At 36.2% G+C, this 15,103-nt stretch overlaps 2 protein-coding genes across 4 annotated transcripts in view; one reads left to right on the top strand and one right to left on the bottom strand.

Moving 5' to 3' along the window:
- DDX20 (DEAD-box helicase 20) overlaps positions 1-3,333 on the top strand; it is a 14,287-nt gene extending 10,954 nt beyond the window's left edge. The window contains exon 10 of the mRNA XM_072413183.1: positions 249-3,333. Within this exon, the coding sequence (XP_072269284.1) occupies positions 249-1,417 (1,169 nt within the window). The 3' untranslated portion in view covers positions 1,418-3,333. The remainder of the gene's footprint in view (positions 1-248) is intronic.
- A 2,153-nt stretch (positions 3,334-5,486) lies between these two features.
- KCND3 (potassium voltage-gated channel subfamily D member 3) overlaps positions 5,487-15,103 on the bottom strand; it is a 277,087-nt gene continuing 267,470 nt past the window's right edge. For 2 of the 3 annotated variants that reach the window (XM_072425644.1, XM_072425634.1), the window contains one exon: positions 5,487-10,439. In XM_072425644.1, coding sequence (XP_072281745.1) covers positions 10,244-10,439 — 196 coding nt within the window. In that variant the 3' untranslated portion in view covers positions 5,487-10,243. Of the gene's footprint in view, positions 10,463-15,103 lie in introns of all 3 variants that reach the window. The other variant, XM_072425652.1, reaches the window with a different exon arrangement.

Consider the following 15,103-nt stretch of genomic DNA (forward strand, 5'->3'; position numbering starts at 1 on the left):
CTAATAATATGTTGAGACAAACATCTGTCCTAATTGCATTTATTAAAATAATGTACCTGTTCCAACTTACATACAATTTCAACTTGTTATATTGTAACAAATTACACATTTTATTTCCCAGTACATTTATGTAGCTTCAATACCTTACAAGTTAAAGAATTTCAGCTTTTGGCTGATGAAAGATTTACATTATAATTACTAATTTAAGAGAAATAAGCGTTTGTAACCTGAATGATCTTTTTGTACAGATCCAATTCCAGATGGGTTGATGGAAGAGGCCTGTGATTGGGATATTGAAGTTACTCCAGTGAAGATCACATCTGATCACTTATCTGTATATAAAGGTGTACCTTCCCAAGTCAAAGAGGATGATGTAGTAAACACTAATCTCGTTGATAGAAATTCTTATGCAGAACACTCTATAAACAAAACTGTTTCAAAAGCTGTTCAACGTAAGCCCAAAAAGATTGTCAAAAAGAAGACTGTAGAAGGAGCCATGTTAGAGGGAATATCAAATGTAGAGACTTCTAGTTTGTCTAAGAAACAGAAAGATACTTCTAAACCTACAGAAACGGTGACAAACATGAAAATCGATGACGGAGTTCAAGACATGCTTGGAAGCTCCCTACCTAAAATCCCAAGCTTATCGTCGTTCAAGCGTCCTGTTGTGTGCACATCATCCTTTGCTGAACTTGTTGAAGATTATGAGCGCTTTATTAAAGAAGGACTTGAAAAACATGTAGAAATCATCCGTGTGTACACAGGTAGTGGAAGTCATACAAACACTCAAATGGATGAAACCATGGAAGAAGAAAATAATGTAGTGATGCCTTTAGATACTACTAGTACCTCAGAAATACAAGACATAACTGTGAATTCAGATCAAAGGACTGAAAGTAGTTCTTCTAGTTCTCTATCAGAAAGTGACAGTGAAGAATCTCTTCGTTCACAAGGCAATCGAAGGTCTATAGAACTTTCAAGTTCTTGCCCAGATCTCTTCACAGAAAGGACAGATGGAACCAATGTCGCCCAAATAAATGTAAAAAGTTTCAACAAGTCACTGGAAGAGGTGCAGCAGTCAAGCCTAGTCAAAGCCAAAGCCCATTGTAATGAAGAGCCAGTTTTTAGTAATGTTTTAAAGCCTAGAAAAAGGAACAAAAAAGTAACCCATATTTCCAGAAGGGAGCTTTGTCAGGAAACTCAGGATGATATGTACCAATTGGACTATAGAAATCCTTCTGGGTTTCCATATGGCACCATGAACTACGCTGACTATTGGCGATCATATTATCAAGCATGGCAATCGTACCACTCTGCCATTTCTAGTTCCTATTACAGGAAATTGTACAAATGCTCCAACTGGATGTCTGCATATCACATGCATTCGGTCTACCTTCATGAAATGCTTAAGCCATGAATACTCTTTGTTGCCAAAGTAAAAAAAGCCATTTTATAATGGACCCATCTACATATTCACAAGATGTTGGACAAAGAGCTCATGTGTGTGCGTATATGTATATACCAGTGTGTGTGTACATATTTTTACCAAGTTAATCATCTGGGTTCATTCATATGTGCATGATTAGGCAGATTGTTACACTTTCTTTAAAGGAAATAGTTGAGAAACTCAGGTCTGCTTTACAAGGTATCCAGTTTCTAATTCAATATGGGCATTATATAGTACTAAAACTTTGTGCTCAGTGCAAGCTTTCTAAAATGTAGATGTTTAACAGTGCCGAATATTACCCCAGTTTGTTAGTTTCTATCTGGATTGTTAGTTTCAAGCAATCTGTCACTACAATCCCATACAGTCATATCCAATCCCTATGCTGGAGACAAAAGTAAAAAACTCCATGTGCTGAACATACATGTATGATCTCTTGAGTTTGCCACTACACCTAGCAGAAGAATTCTTAGGTTGCTTGCCTACCTGAACTTCAAGTCTCATTCTCTGTCTTAGTAATTCCAAAGGTAAATTACAGTTACTGGATGACAGACAGACAAACAGAAATAATTCCATGGGTTCGTTTAGAGCAGTGTTTCCCAACCAGGGTTCCTCTAGAGGTTGTTATCGGTTCCCTGAGCAATGAGCAAACTGTGCCTCTGAAGTCAGTGACATTTTTTTGGCTATCTGTGGGGATGACATTCTTTGCATTGGCCAACACACTAACATACTTTGAGCCATGGATATAGTAAATATGGAAGAGGTTCCCTGAAGTTAATTCAAGGGGTCTGCTTTAGAGTATCTCCAGTCCAAAAATGATCTCCAAACATTTATTATAGCCTTTGTTTGCTGTAATATCCTCAAATGATCTGTGCAGCTTGTCCTCTGGTCTCCATTGCTCTTAAACTTAAGACATATAAAACCGTTATGCTGGTCCCTAATTTTATTGTGCTGCAGTCACTGCACCACTATTTAACCTGTAGGCTGATAAAGGAATACTGGTTTGTGGGTGAGTGAAATGATCTTTATGTAGAAAAAGCTGGACAAAGTCAGTCCTGCTTTCACCTGCTCGTTTTGACAACATGTTCAAACATCCCGCCTCTTGTAAACCTAATTTGAGGTTTCATTTGATAGGCTAATAGGATTTTGATGAGATTGCCTAATACTATAATTTCCACTAGAACAATTGTTAGTGTAGAAGACTTATGGAGGGAAGTTGGTAATATTTGTGAATAACTGCCTTTGGGTGAGAATATTCTACTCAGGGGCATAACTATTCATTTAATTGGATCTACTTGTTCCAGTTACTTTTAGCCTTTCTGAAATTACATTCATCAAACGGCAAACATTTTATATGCCTTTTCTAAGGAAATGCTGTGGAACATATTGTACACTTTCAGAGATTCACATTTTTTTGTTTAAACCTCACATTCTGTGTTATCTAGTTTCAAAACCAACATACCCTTAGGTCATTAATAATGACAGTACTGTTTCTTCTGATTTATTTGCAGAGACCTTCTAGAATGAGAGGAGAATACCAACTAGTAGGAAATAGATTACTGGTAAAACAAATACAAAGAATACATAATTACAAAATTGTCTGTTTTTTTTTTATAAATTAAAGTAGTGCCTCATTCTCCGAGCTACACAACACTTACTAAACAGTCAAATCCATTTTATGAAATGTTAATTTCTATGATTTAGGAATAATAAATATGGGAAATTTGTGCCTGCAGTATAAACAACTGGATGTGTATGTGAATAAAGTTTTGGGGTGTTTTGTTTAAAAAAAATGTATATATTTTTTTTACATATTATCTGGTGCTCTTCAAATACAGTATTTGTGAGAAAAACAACAATGCCTAATAAAATGAAAAATCATTTCCTTATTGATGCGTGAGTTGTATATCTTGGAGTTATTTTGATATCCCTGGAGTTTTTACAGCTTTTTGGATTGATTTTGGGGATTTTCTCACTTTTGTGCTTGGTGACTACTTCTACTGGGAGAATAGACAAAGCCTTCCCAGTCAACAAAACAAAGCAAAAGAAACCTGCAAATTATTGCTCTCCTTGGATCTATTACCCACCTGTAAATCTTGGTCATAAAAAAAAAAAAAAAGCCAAAAGCCAAAAAAGGATGTTTTTTGGTAATCCTGACATTTTCTTTTTATTAATGGGTGGGGGGTCCAAACTTCAAAAGGATCTATGCTCTACCCACAAATTGCAACCAGGAGGCAAAGTACTAGTCCTTTGGGCTTCCTGCTCTTTGTTACCTTTTGCTCTGTTACTAAGCCTTGCTTCTTTATGCAGGGAGTCATCTTGGTACAAAATCTGGTCTTTCTTTCTATCAAAGTTCCACCCCTGATGACCAGAAGGGGTTCGATAAAGAAGCAGCAGAGGAGGGGAGGTGCACATCCCCAAATTTGAGCAGTTGTAGGGAGATGCATTGCAGGTCCTAAGGAATACAATTCTTTTATATTCTCTTCTCTCCAGCAAGCATTTAGGGAAATCACACATAGAGCCCATTTACATTTTGCCTTTCTGGTGTTTTGAGTTAGGACACACACATATAAAATGGATTCAATTCCCAGAAACACAGGACTGAACCAACATGTATGTGTAATAAAAGTCAGAACTCTTCATTGATGACTTGGAAAATAATACAAAGCGTCAGTGTGATTGCACAACTAGTATTTTCAAAATAAGAGGTTATTGATGACAGCCCTCAGTGCTTCATAAGTAACTGTAGTTTTTTTTTCTTCCATTGTTATTTGAAAAGAAAGACTTGGAATCTATATTGGTCATTCAACTTACCTGCTTTAATACTATAAAGTGATCTTTATCATTCATACCCATGTATGCTGCACATACATTTTTAAAGAGGCACCCAGGTAGATTCAGTTCCAGGGGTTGTATACACAGGCATTGAAAAGAAAACTTTGATCTACTTTTCCTGCAATGCAAACAGCTCCAAAAGCACATGCTACATCCATGGAGAAGCTATTCATGCAGGTTAAATGGAACTTGAAGACTGTCCCCCATACTGTACCCCACCATGTACCTGCCACACCAGTTCAGCAATTCTGCCCATGTATTTCTGTCTTGACACATTTTTGTTTATTGCTGAACTTGTCACTTAAAAAAAAAAAAACAACCTTGCAGTGTCCCACTTCTCTTCACTGAAAGAATATTTACTAAATTAGTTTGAGTAACAAATACAGCAAATACCTTCTTCCTTGTTTCGGCACGCTTCCTGATGCATGTCTAGTCTTCCAAAGCCACTTCTCTTCCCCACTATTTACAGCTATTAGACTTTATTGTGTGCAGTGTAGGACCAGTGGTCCTGTGTTGTTCATGAGAATGCTGAAGTCCTGTCTACATACCAAAAGTAGCCAAAAGTGGAGAAGTATACCTGGGTATCAGGAAATTCAGTATTTCATCTTTTTGAGACATGAGCAATTAACCCATTTGCAGTTTATGTTCATGGCCTGGGAGGGGGTACTTGCAAGGTGATTTTTTTCTAGCTTGCTGGAGTGCAGCTTTACCTAATTTTGGCTATAAAAGCTACATATGTAATATAATACTATTCCTACAGAAAACCCACAGTCCCCTTCACATTCAGTGTAATGTACAGATCCTAATCCTTAGGCCCATCTTTGTACATGTAGAGGACTAATTAATTGTTAGGACTGGTCCATACTACTGAAGGTTGCAGCCATCCAAAGGCATACAGACCCAGCCAAAAGAAAAAAATTGGACCATGCGGTATCTGCACAATAGGAAAATGACCTAGCCAGTAATATTTTTTAACAAAAGCGTAGTCTGATCAGCACAAAGAAGATTGAGCAGGACTAAAAGTCAGCATATTGCTCTGTGGGTTACACTGAGAAAGAGAGGGGAACAAAATTTAAACAGTGCTTGAATATCAGGTACCTGTAGACCTAATAAAAAAAGAAAAGTGCTGCATACTTTCTTGACCGTCTCTTTCTAGCATCTCCTTCTGGCAAAGCACAGTGAATACTCACAGCTTTTATTGTCCAGGTGTGGCACATAATGAGTTTAATCCAGATTTGGATACATTTGTTACAGCAGTGGCACAAGACAAATTACTGCAAATTATATACAATTCAACATATGCACTACATTTCAAAAAAAGACAACAGGTTTGAAGCTGCAAGAAAGAAATGTGACATTTTTTTCCCTTATCCTTTGTTTTTCTTCTCACTTGATAATCCAATCTGTATAATTATTATACAGTACTTCTTGTATTGGTACATATTGATTGCCTGGAAATTACTTTGCTCATTGGCAATGCTAAAAAGTAAAGCAATCAGGAGAACAGATTTTGCAGTCAAAGACAACAAAGATAATGGGCTCCATCTTATGTTGTTAATAATAATATTAATAATAATTAAAAGGACACAAATGGTTTTGTCAATAAATGAAAACATTTGAGAAGACATAGAATAGAACAATCACATTGAGACATTTAAAACAGTTCTATCTTTTACACAGCTATGCAACTTTTCTAAGGCCTATTTTAGGCCAAACCTACACATGTATCCACAAAATATTTAGTGGGAATGACTGTTCTTTATTCTGTGGGATATGGATTAACCTTCCAAAGAGGAGACTGGCAGTAAATATGATAGTAAACTGCAGAAATGTCTTTGAAGGTTTGTGTTTTTTTGAGCTGTCATTTATTTATCACATTGCATTCTGGGACATGTAATGGTGATCAATTGCTGTAAGCTCATTTTTCCCTTGTCAGAAAAAAATGCAGTCACGTGTCTTTGGATCTGAATGTCTTTCGCTGCTGGAGAAATTACACATCAAGAGTAAGGAATGCTACTTGTGCAAATTTTGTCTCATCATTACGCACATGGGAACAAACAAAGTTGCTGCAGAGATTCCATTACCCTTCCTGGCAATGTACTCCCTGACATGCAGCAAAAGCTTGATGCTCATTAAATCACACTTCAGTTTATCATTTGAAACCGAAGCAGTGGCAGTTTGATTGTCACACGGTGCCCTGATGTATGTGAGCTTGAATCCAAACACGAGGAAATTACTATTCACTAGTCAGCTACACACACAAAAGGATAGTAGGGAGGGAACCAACACTTTGAAGGGTGCAACATAAAATAGAGTTTAATGTTTAGATGAAGGACAAAATTACATATTGACCCTGTTAAACAAGTTTAGAATTTAGTATTGTATAGGTGGAGTAATGTCACTCTTGCTTGGACCTTAGGTGGCAGTAATTCTGATCTGGGGCAAATTTGTATTTTTCATTTTTGCTTTGAAAAGCCAAAGTAAAAGAAACTACATGACGCAACTGTGTACAGCGATCCTGCAGAGATTTTAGAAAGAGCAATAGATTAAAAACTATACTAGGTACTACTAACATGTAGACACATAGGGCCTCATAGAACTTTAATGAATATCTATTCAAATATGTAACCTAGTGCACTATGTGATATACAAAACTTTCAATGCAGACATAGCTAGCTTTGGTGGATGGCAGCCATGTGTTGGTTGAAAGACAGTTATCCTGAAAGTATGCAATTGGAACCAGCGTTGGTTAGATTTTCACCAAAACTGGTCAAATTTGCACACATCAGCAATGTATCAAACCTCCTTACCGGTGCAAATGTGGGTGGGACATGGAAGACTTGGCGACTTTGCCCTCAGTACACAGTGCAATAGGTTACCTTTTTACTACTCTTTTTTTTTTAAAAACATCATTAAACAATTGGCCTTCAACCAGGTGAATTTGGCCTGCAAAGGTGTTTAACAGATTTTTTTTCCATACGCTTAGGGTTTTGATTTCCAGTTCAAGATCAGTTGACTATAGATGTTAACGCATGCAGAGGGATTCATATGAAACATAAAAGCTTAATGCTATCTTTAAAGTAAGTGCGTAAATAAAGTTTCTAACATTGCTGGGAACACATCTGGGAAGTCTTTCATTGGCTTATCACATGGTATCATGGAACCAAGTAATCTAAAATGTAGTAAAATATTAAATGGAGAATATGCCAGGTCACCGGAAATTTAGATTGATCAACAATTTTTTTTGATTCCTCAAATCTAAATAGACCGCACACCATGGGTAGCAGATTGCTGCAGACCTCTCCATACCATATGATTGCTTTTCACTCTACATCTTAGTTTAATAATAAAAGGTTGTACAGTAACAGAAGAAAGAATGCAGATATCGGCGTGGTACATTTGGCCTCTCATCATATATAGCATGGCTTTTCTAAAATATTGATGCCTGGCAGTGATAGTTTTGTAAAATGATCCTATTGATAATAGTGCATCTGAATAGAACTTTCTGTTATAATTACTGTCAATGGTAAGTTATCAGTTTGCTTTTTAACATTTTTATAATAATGTACTGAAAAATAAATCTCATCCACCTTTCAGTGCTGAGTGCAAAAACCTATAGCAATTAATCACATGAGGTAAAGGATGAAAACAGAGTTACTGTATAAAAGTGTAAATAAAGCCAACTTTTTGTGAGGGGGGGGGGGTGGTAGAATGGTAAAGGCTGTCTGTATTCCCTCTGGGGAGATTCATTCTCTTCAATTGTCCTAAAGACCTTTGTCAAATTGAATGAAATGTTACCACTGAATCAATTTTATAGTTCATATATCAATTTCAAATTTGAAGGGGTGTTTAGACCTTTGGATGTTTTATTCAAATACCAATAGTATTTTATTTATTTAAATAATAGTCATTTTTTTGGGATTTATGTCTACCAAGAACAGCCTCAGCAGGGCCATCAAATCTTAAAAATTGGTTTGACATTTTGCAGTATTGCACCACTGAATTTTATGGTTCCAAGTGTTCCTCTGATTCTTATTCTGAAAGTTTAGGTTGACAGAAATAGAGGAAACCTTTGATGGGAACAATGTTCCAGAAACAGCTGTCTGAGGGAATTTTTCTAGTAGCTCTTCTTAGTGTTATATTTAAGGACTCACAAAAAATGAATAAAAATCTTCCCAACGAGACAGACAGCAAACTGTACAATTCAATTATTCTGTTTTAATCTAAAACAAAAAAAGAACTGTTTTGGCTTAGGTACACTTAAAGTTTCTGTACTTTGTACTATATTTTTAAAAAACCGTACCTAATCTACAAAGACCATAGTGTTAAATGAACCCATGTAACTTCTATTCTGCAGACTCTGGCCTGCTAATTGTTGCAGCTCTTCTATGATGTACACTTAATTTTTCAACACACTGCGAGGACCAATGTTTTTCATGTTAGTTGTGTGCTATTCCCTACTAGTCACGCTGTTTTGGAACTTACCTATGAAATTATGCTTTTTCTCCCAATTGGGTTTATTAGACGTGGAAGGAAAGTGAAAAAACACTGAGATCCTTGGCTATTAGAAAAAGGTGGCAGTGGCAGCCACTACACCAAACGTACTACATTAATTACACTGGCAAACATCCAAGGGGCAACAAAGATTAACAAAAAATGTGCTTCCCTTTACAAAATATGAAATATTTCAAATAAAGACAAGTGACCTTTGTTCTATCAGTGTCACCATTAGATATACAATGAAATGTAGCTTTAATTTAACAGACGCCCAAGGAGGTAGGGAAGCTTTTTTGTATATGAATGAATACACCATATTTACCTGTCCCTAAGTTTACTAATCTATAACAAGATTTCTATACAGCATAATGCTGTTTCATCAGTCTATTTTAGTAACACCTGAGGTGGGGCAACAAGATATCTATGTGAAAACACCAAATTTCCTTTACAGTATTTACATTTGAATTCAAAGACCCAAGATACTACTAAAATTAGTAAATCTCAGCAAAATCATCTTCAGGGTACCTGAATTCTTTGTTATAAATCAAAAGAAATCCCTATTTTTTGCCATTTGATTTTTTTTAAATACAGAGCCTGCAACATATTCTGCTTTAGACGTGGGATAAACTATAAAGCAGAAATGAGTGGTAGTGTATAAACTAAATGCTATTAAAGCAATTTATATATTTTTTTCTATTTTTTTTGCTTTTATATGCTTCACAAATATGCTTTTTTATTCACAGACATTATACCTGACGACATCACAGTCTGCACTGCTTGGACTTAGAAGGCTAATACAAAATTGTCTAAGAATTATAAGAACACCGGCAAGGGAAGATGTAATTACTTGTGAATGTCTGTGCTCACCTCTATGATGTGCCCGATCCGTAATGTGCTAGGAGCTATTTTGTTTCTCTGAACAGTTCAAAAGTCCACTCTCACAGAAAAATGCAGGAAAATAGATTTTTCTTTGATTCCCCAAATCCCACCCAGCCAGCCCCTTTGTCCAATCTTTTTCAGAAACAAAGAACATTGTGTTGTTTTGGTTGCTTGCAAATTCTTTTACAAAGAAGAATATTGCATTTTTCCCTGTTCCCCTTTCACAACCTTCAAAAACATATTATCACTCTCTTATATATTTTTTAAATGTTTCATCATTTCTTCATGAATAAATATTATCCACTGAAAACCTTAAAAAAAGGTGTTTAGACACAGTGTTGTCAATTTGCTTTTGTGTGAACTCCTCTGCTTGCCAAAAAAAAACTTCCTAGCAGCTAGCATCCAAAATATACATAACGCCCATATGAGAGAGTATAGGCATGTATGTATATATCCAGTGCTCTTCTTTCCTCTCCATGGTGGTAAATGGCAAGTTTAGCAAAAGCTTGTTACTTCTTCACTGCTAATTCCACAATGTTGCAGCAAAAAAGGATACGCGTGGTAGCCTTGGTTTGCTACGCTAATGTCTTACAGCGCAGAAATTTTCACAACATTGCTTGTACTGTGAATGTTTGTGCTATGTCCAGGTGGGCTTGCAGGTTGATTCTCGCCTTCTGGTGTCAAAGATGGGGTAGTGGGGATGCTAATAATCGCTGTTGTGATCTGTGCAGCTTTGCAGTTTGATCTTGAGCCATCATCGGACTTCAGATTCAGGCTGGATCGACTGGAAGACAGAAGATATTTCAGCTGGCAGAAAACAGAAAAAAAACTTGGCATTATATTGCATTATCTACTTTAACACTGGGTGCTTCCTATTTCTTCCATTCCGTTTATACCTCTTTATACCTTTTTAGTTTGATTATCCAAAGGGTACACATATAAAAAAAATTTAGCCAGCAATATAGACAAGCCAGCACTGAAAAATCCAAAGAAATATAGGTCTTCCCACCTCCCCTCTGAATTTTTTTGCTGGTTCCTTCTTTTTCATTCACTCCCTCCTAAGATAATGTTGTCACATAAAGCATGGTCTTATATATTTTCTACATTTCTACAAATTTCAGGAATCTGTGACTGAAATATTTATATATTATTTAATACAGGCTTCATTAAAGGCCAAGCAAATCTATGCAGGAGGTGGAACATGGTGGATGGCACAATAAGATTGGCGGGTTGGATAGTCAGTTGAGCATTGTCTGGTAAGTGCATGATGTTTGGCAGTGCATTCTCTGTCATGTGGTTTAGGTTATGCAGCAGAGAACGTTAGAAATGGACTTTGATGACTGGCAGAAGTGGTTTGGGCTGTGGGGAGGAAGATGCTACACACATTTTAGAGGGACTGATTATTTAAAAATATATACAGTTAAATACTTTAAATAGATGGAAATAGGGAGGTCTGACACTTTTCTGACATGCATTATTCTATGTCTGTGATCAGCCAATCAACTAGCACTTTAAGAGAACAGTAATGACAGCCCTATAATTTCAACATGACACAGTCAATTTAAAGTAAACATGTGGCTAGGTTAGCGACATTCAACTATTTACGAATTTCTAACAATCAATAAATACACTGTACACTAATACACAATATACAAAACAAACCTTACTAACATCTTTAGCTGCAGGAAACGTGGAGCAACTCATCCTTAAAGTTCAAAGCAAAAACACAAAAGTTGTTTGTAATGAGAAGCTCAGCTTACTATCTTCCTTATCCCAGAGTATCAGCTTTATTTTTACATTAGAGACTGGAAGGCTACTGATTTGTTGTGGCAAGATAGGAGCAAGGTGAGCACTAGTACTTCTACTGTGAATTTTAAAGATGAATTGCTTTACAATGCCTGCATCTAGAGGGGACAGTTGTGCTTTACATTATAACACTTAAAACAATCATTTACTGCTTGTTAAAAATATGTAAATATTTGAATGTGTAATGTGTAAAGCCCGGACACAGATTCACTTGAGGCAAAGATAAAAAGCAGAAAATAGTTCACTGACAAACAAGTAGTTTTTTTAGTCTGCAGCCTATGATCTAGTCTCTACTGGCTTTCAGCAAGCTTCCAGCTGCTAACAAAGAAAATATGGCTTTCTTAAGCTTTTCTTTTTTTGCTTCAGTTTCAGAACACAAAGGTAAATGTAGCAGCCTGTGCTGAAACTGAAACAAAGTAAAGCTAAAGCATTCATTGAGACTTCCCAGTTGCTTTACCATGTAGAGCTGTAGAAGTGCTTTTCAGAGACTTAATAAAATACACCTCTGAAACCAGGATTTAGAGCAAGTGGGAACCTAATGGTAATCAAACTGATACAAATGCTGATACATGGATGTGAGCTGGATTTTTAATGATTGTATTGTGCAACTTTAGAAATATTTTCCTGGAATTGTGCTTCTATGAACATCTGGTTATCCAACTAGATCGTTCAGTTTTAAAGATAACTTTTTATTAGTTCAGTTCATAAATTTTATTTTTCCCTTTTCTATTATATGTTAGTGAAAGTACACATTATTTGTTTACTATGATCATTCATTGACGTTGTTCATGTTTTGGTGTCATACATTGACTCATGGTGGATTTAACCAACAGAAACAGAAGTGGAAAATGGTACTTTGTAATGTAATTTTAATTAAAAAAATGCAAATGTAATGTAAATTATTATATACCAGGTAAAAAAGTCCAAATCTCAATCCAATAGGAAGTTTGCTGCTGAACAATGAGGGGTTTCTGCAGAGGTTGCTATGGGTTTCTTGAGCATTTAGTGTCTCTCAGGTCATTTTACCTGACCACAAAGTTCTTTTTGGCTATCTGTAAGGTTAACATTTTTTTCTTTTGGCTGGCAATGTGAAAAGCATTATTCATATTGACCACCAAGCAAATGTACTGTAATCTGTGGATATAGTAATTATAACAGGGGTTCCATGCACAGCTCAGCAAAACTTGGCACCTGGGTGGTAATCAGTCAAGAACATTTATGGAGTAAGAGACAATGCCTATCCCTTTCTGCAATAACCAGCTACCTGAATCATTATTTTGCAAAGTGAGACTTTAGTTAGAACCTGAAAGTTATTTCATGGGTTCCCCCATTTTATCAATGTCAAGAAAGGCTGATCTAGATAATCCATGCATGACTGACACCATGTTATTTTAGAATAGAGTTTAACTCTGCCAAGCTCAGTTTAAAAACATAATTCTTCAGCTTTTTTATTAATACTAATGCACTGCCCAGATATTGAAACATATCCTAATGACAAAGCCTTACAGAAAATTTTAAATGTGTTTAATTTTCTGATATCATTGTTCTTAATTCAGGGAGGTAATGAACTTGGCAATGATGGGTCATGCCCCTACCACTGCCAATCCCTCTTTCACTCCTCTTTTCCTGTAGCAGCTGGCAAGTTTTGCTTATGTCCTCTGAATGGCAGCAGATAGAATGTATAAAAATAAAACTTCAAGGACGAGTACCTTGTTTCAACTTAATATCTATGCAAACTTGTAAAATTTAATTGAAGTCTAGTTAGACATTTTACCATTGCCACTTTGTAAATTATACATTTCAGACCTTGTTTAGGTTTGAAATAAACAGCTACATCAAAGAGTCTCACGTCACTCTTCCTAATTTAGCTGGAAGAGTCTAGGTGGAAAGCTTCATTCTCTGTAATGCAAATCTAGCTGAACTGTGCCCATTTATGGTTTGAATACAGCGAAAAGTTCATGTACAGTGAACTGGAGGTAGAATAAAAGGTGAATGTGCAATGTACAGTAAACAGATAAATAACATTACCATTTAACAATTGGTAACTGACAAAAAGACAAGTAAAAGGTTATTGTACAAGGAGTTGAAAGTAGTGAAAAGACTTGGGTCAAAAATGGTATATAGTAAAAGATGTAACTGAACGTAAATAGGTTATGCACAGGAAAAGGTTTTTAGACTATAGAAAGAACAACATGGGTAATAGTAATGGTTTGTGTTTTATACATTCATATATTACGCCTAATGGTTTTCTTTGTGTAAATGTTTCATAGATACTTGAATGAGGTAAGTCACATATGTATGCCAGAACCTACAAGCATCCATTAAATGCTATTGCATTGATGCCTTAATTAACACTGCAATGAAATGCCTTTTGGGGATCCAAGACCTTAATCAAGGCTATGATTAAATCACAGTACACCTTAAATTGTTTCAGTTGGAGATTAAAACCTCCTGAATTTCCTATATCTCTTGAAGACCTAATTGGTGATCAAATTGTTGGAATTGCACAAAAGGTCGGCTCATTATTAGGTTTTTCTGTTTGAATTCTTTATATTTAATATTACTATATATTATAAACAAGCAACAGAGGGTGCATCAACATTCAGTTCTGATCATGTGTACAGGAGCTAAGAAACTGTGGTATGGAGGACGGCACTTTATGACCAAGACAAAGGAAGAGAGTTAACCCACTTAGCTCCACTGGTACATGAAATATCACTCATAGTGCACTGTTTTTTTTAGGATTTGAATAACCTAGTGCAAACAGTTTCCTAACTTGATTAACTACGCATTAAGGAAATGGCTTTTTTGGAGGACTAGTGGTACTGGTTTTCAGATGGCTACTTGCTGTATAAGGAAGAGTGTCTGCTCAACCCGCATGGGGTGGTGCTTGTTATCACCGAAGATTGGTCAGCTGTGAGAGAGTATGCATTGTAAGATTACAGAATGTTATCCAGGGAACATCCAATCGCCTCCTGGATTCAGGAGGGAATTTTTTTTTCCCTGTTGGAGCAAATTGTACTAGGGTTTTTTTGCCTTCCTCTGAACCAACTATGTCCATAGAGTTTTATATCTGGGATATGTTTATTTCCCTAGTGGTTAAACCTGATGGACTTAAGTCTTTTTTCAACCTGACTTACTATGTAACTATGTAAGACATTTCAGAGCTTTCCAAGATTTTTCATCAGTTCTACCAGTGTAGAAACTACCCCAACAATTATATCCACACAGCACACCTTTATCCAAACACCATGGAATGTGCCACGGCAGATGTCAAACAAATTTTACTTGTACTGGTCTGAATTATACTGTTTTTGCATCAATTTAATTTTGTTAGGGTAATTTCAGATGTGCTGTAAACCTTAGCAGTTTACTATACATTCAATTACACTCCCAGTCGCTCTCATTCAACCAGATGTAAGTGGTTGCGAACCAATTTTGTGCACCCGGGTTGCTTTTGTTTTGTACTCGTTTGTAGCGCAGTTCCCTGACTAGACATGTACCTTTTGGCTGTCTGTGTGACTTGAATGAATGAATGCTTTCCAAGCACAATGAGCTATACCAGTAAACATAACTAAGTCGTGGTTGCTGCTAGAGGACATATAAAACCTATACTCAACTTCATAACAAAGCATTCATCAA

The sequence above is a fragment of the Pyxicephalus adspersus genome, chromosome 1 (assembly GCF_032062135.1).
Source record: "Pyxicephalus adspersus chromosome 1, UCB_Pads_2.0, whole genome shotgun sequence".
Lineage (NCBI taxonomy): Eukaryota > Metazoa > Chordata > Amphibia > Anura > Pyxicephalidae > Pyxicephalus > Pyxicephalus adspersus.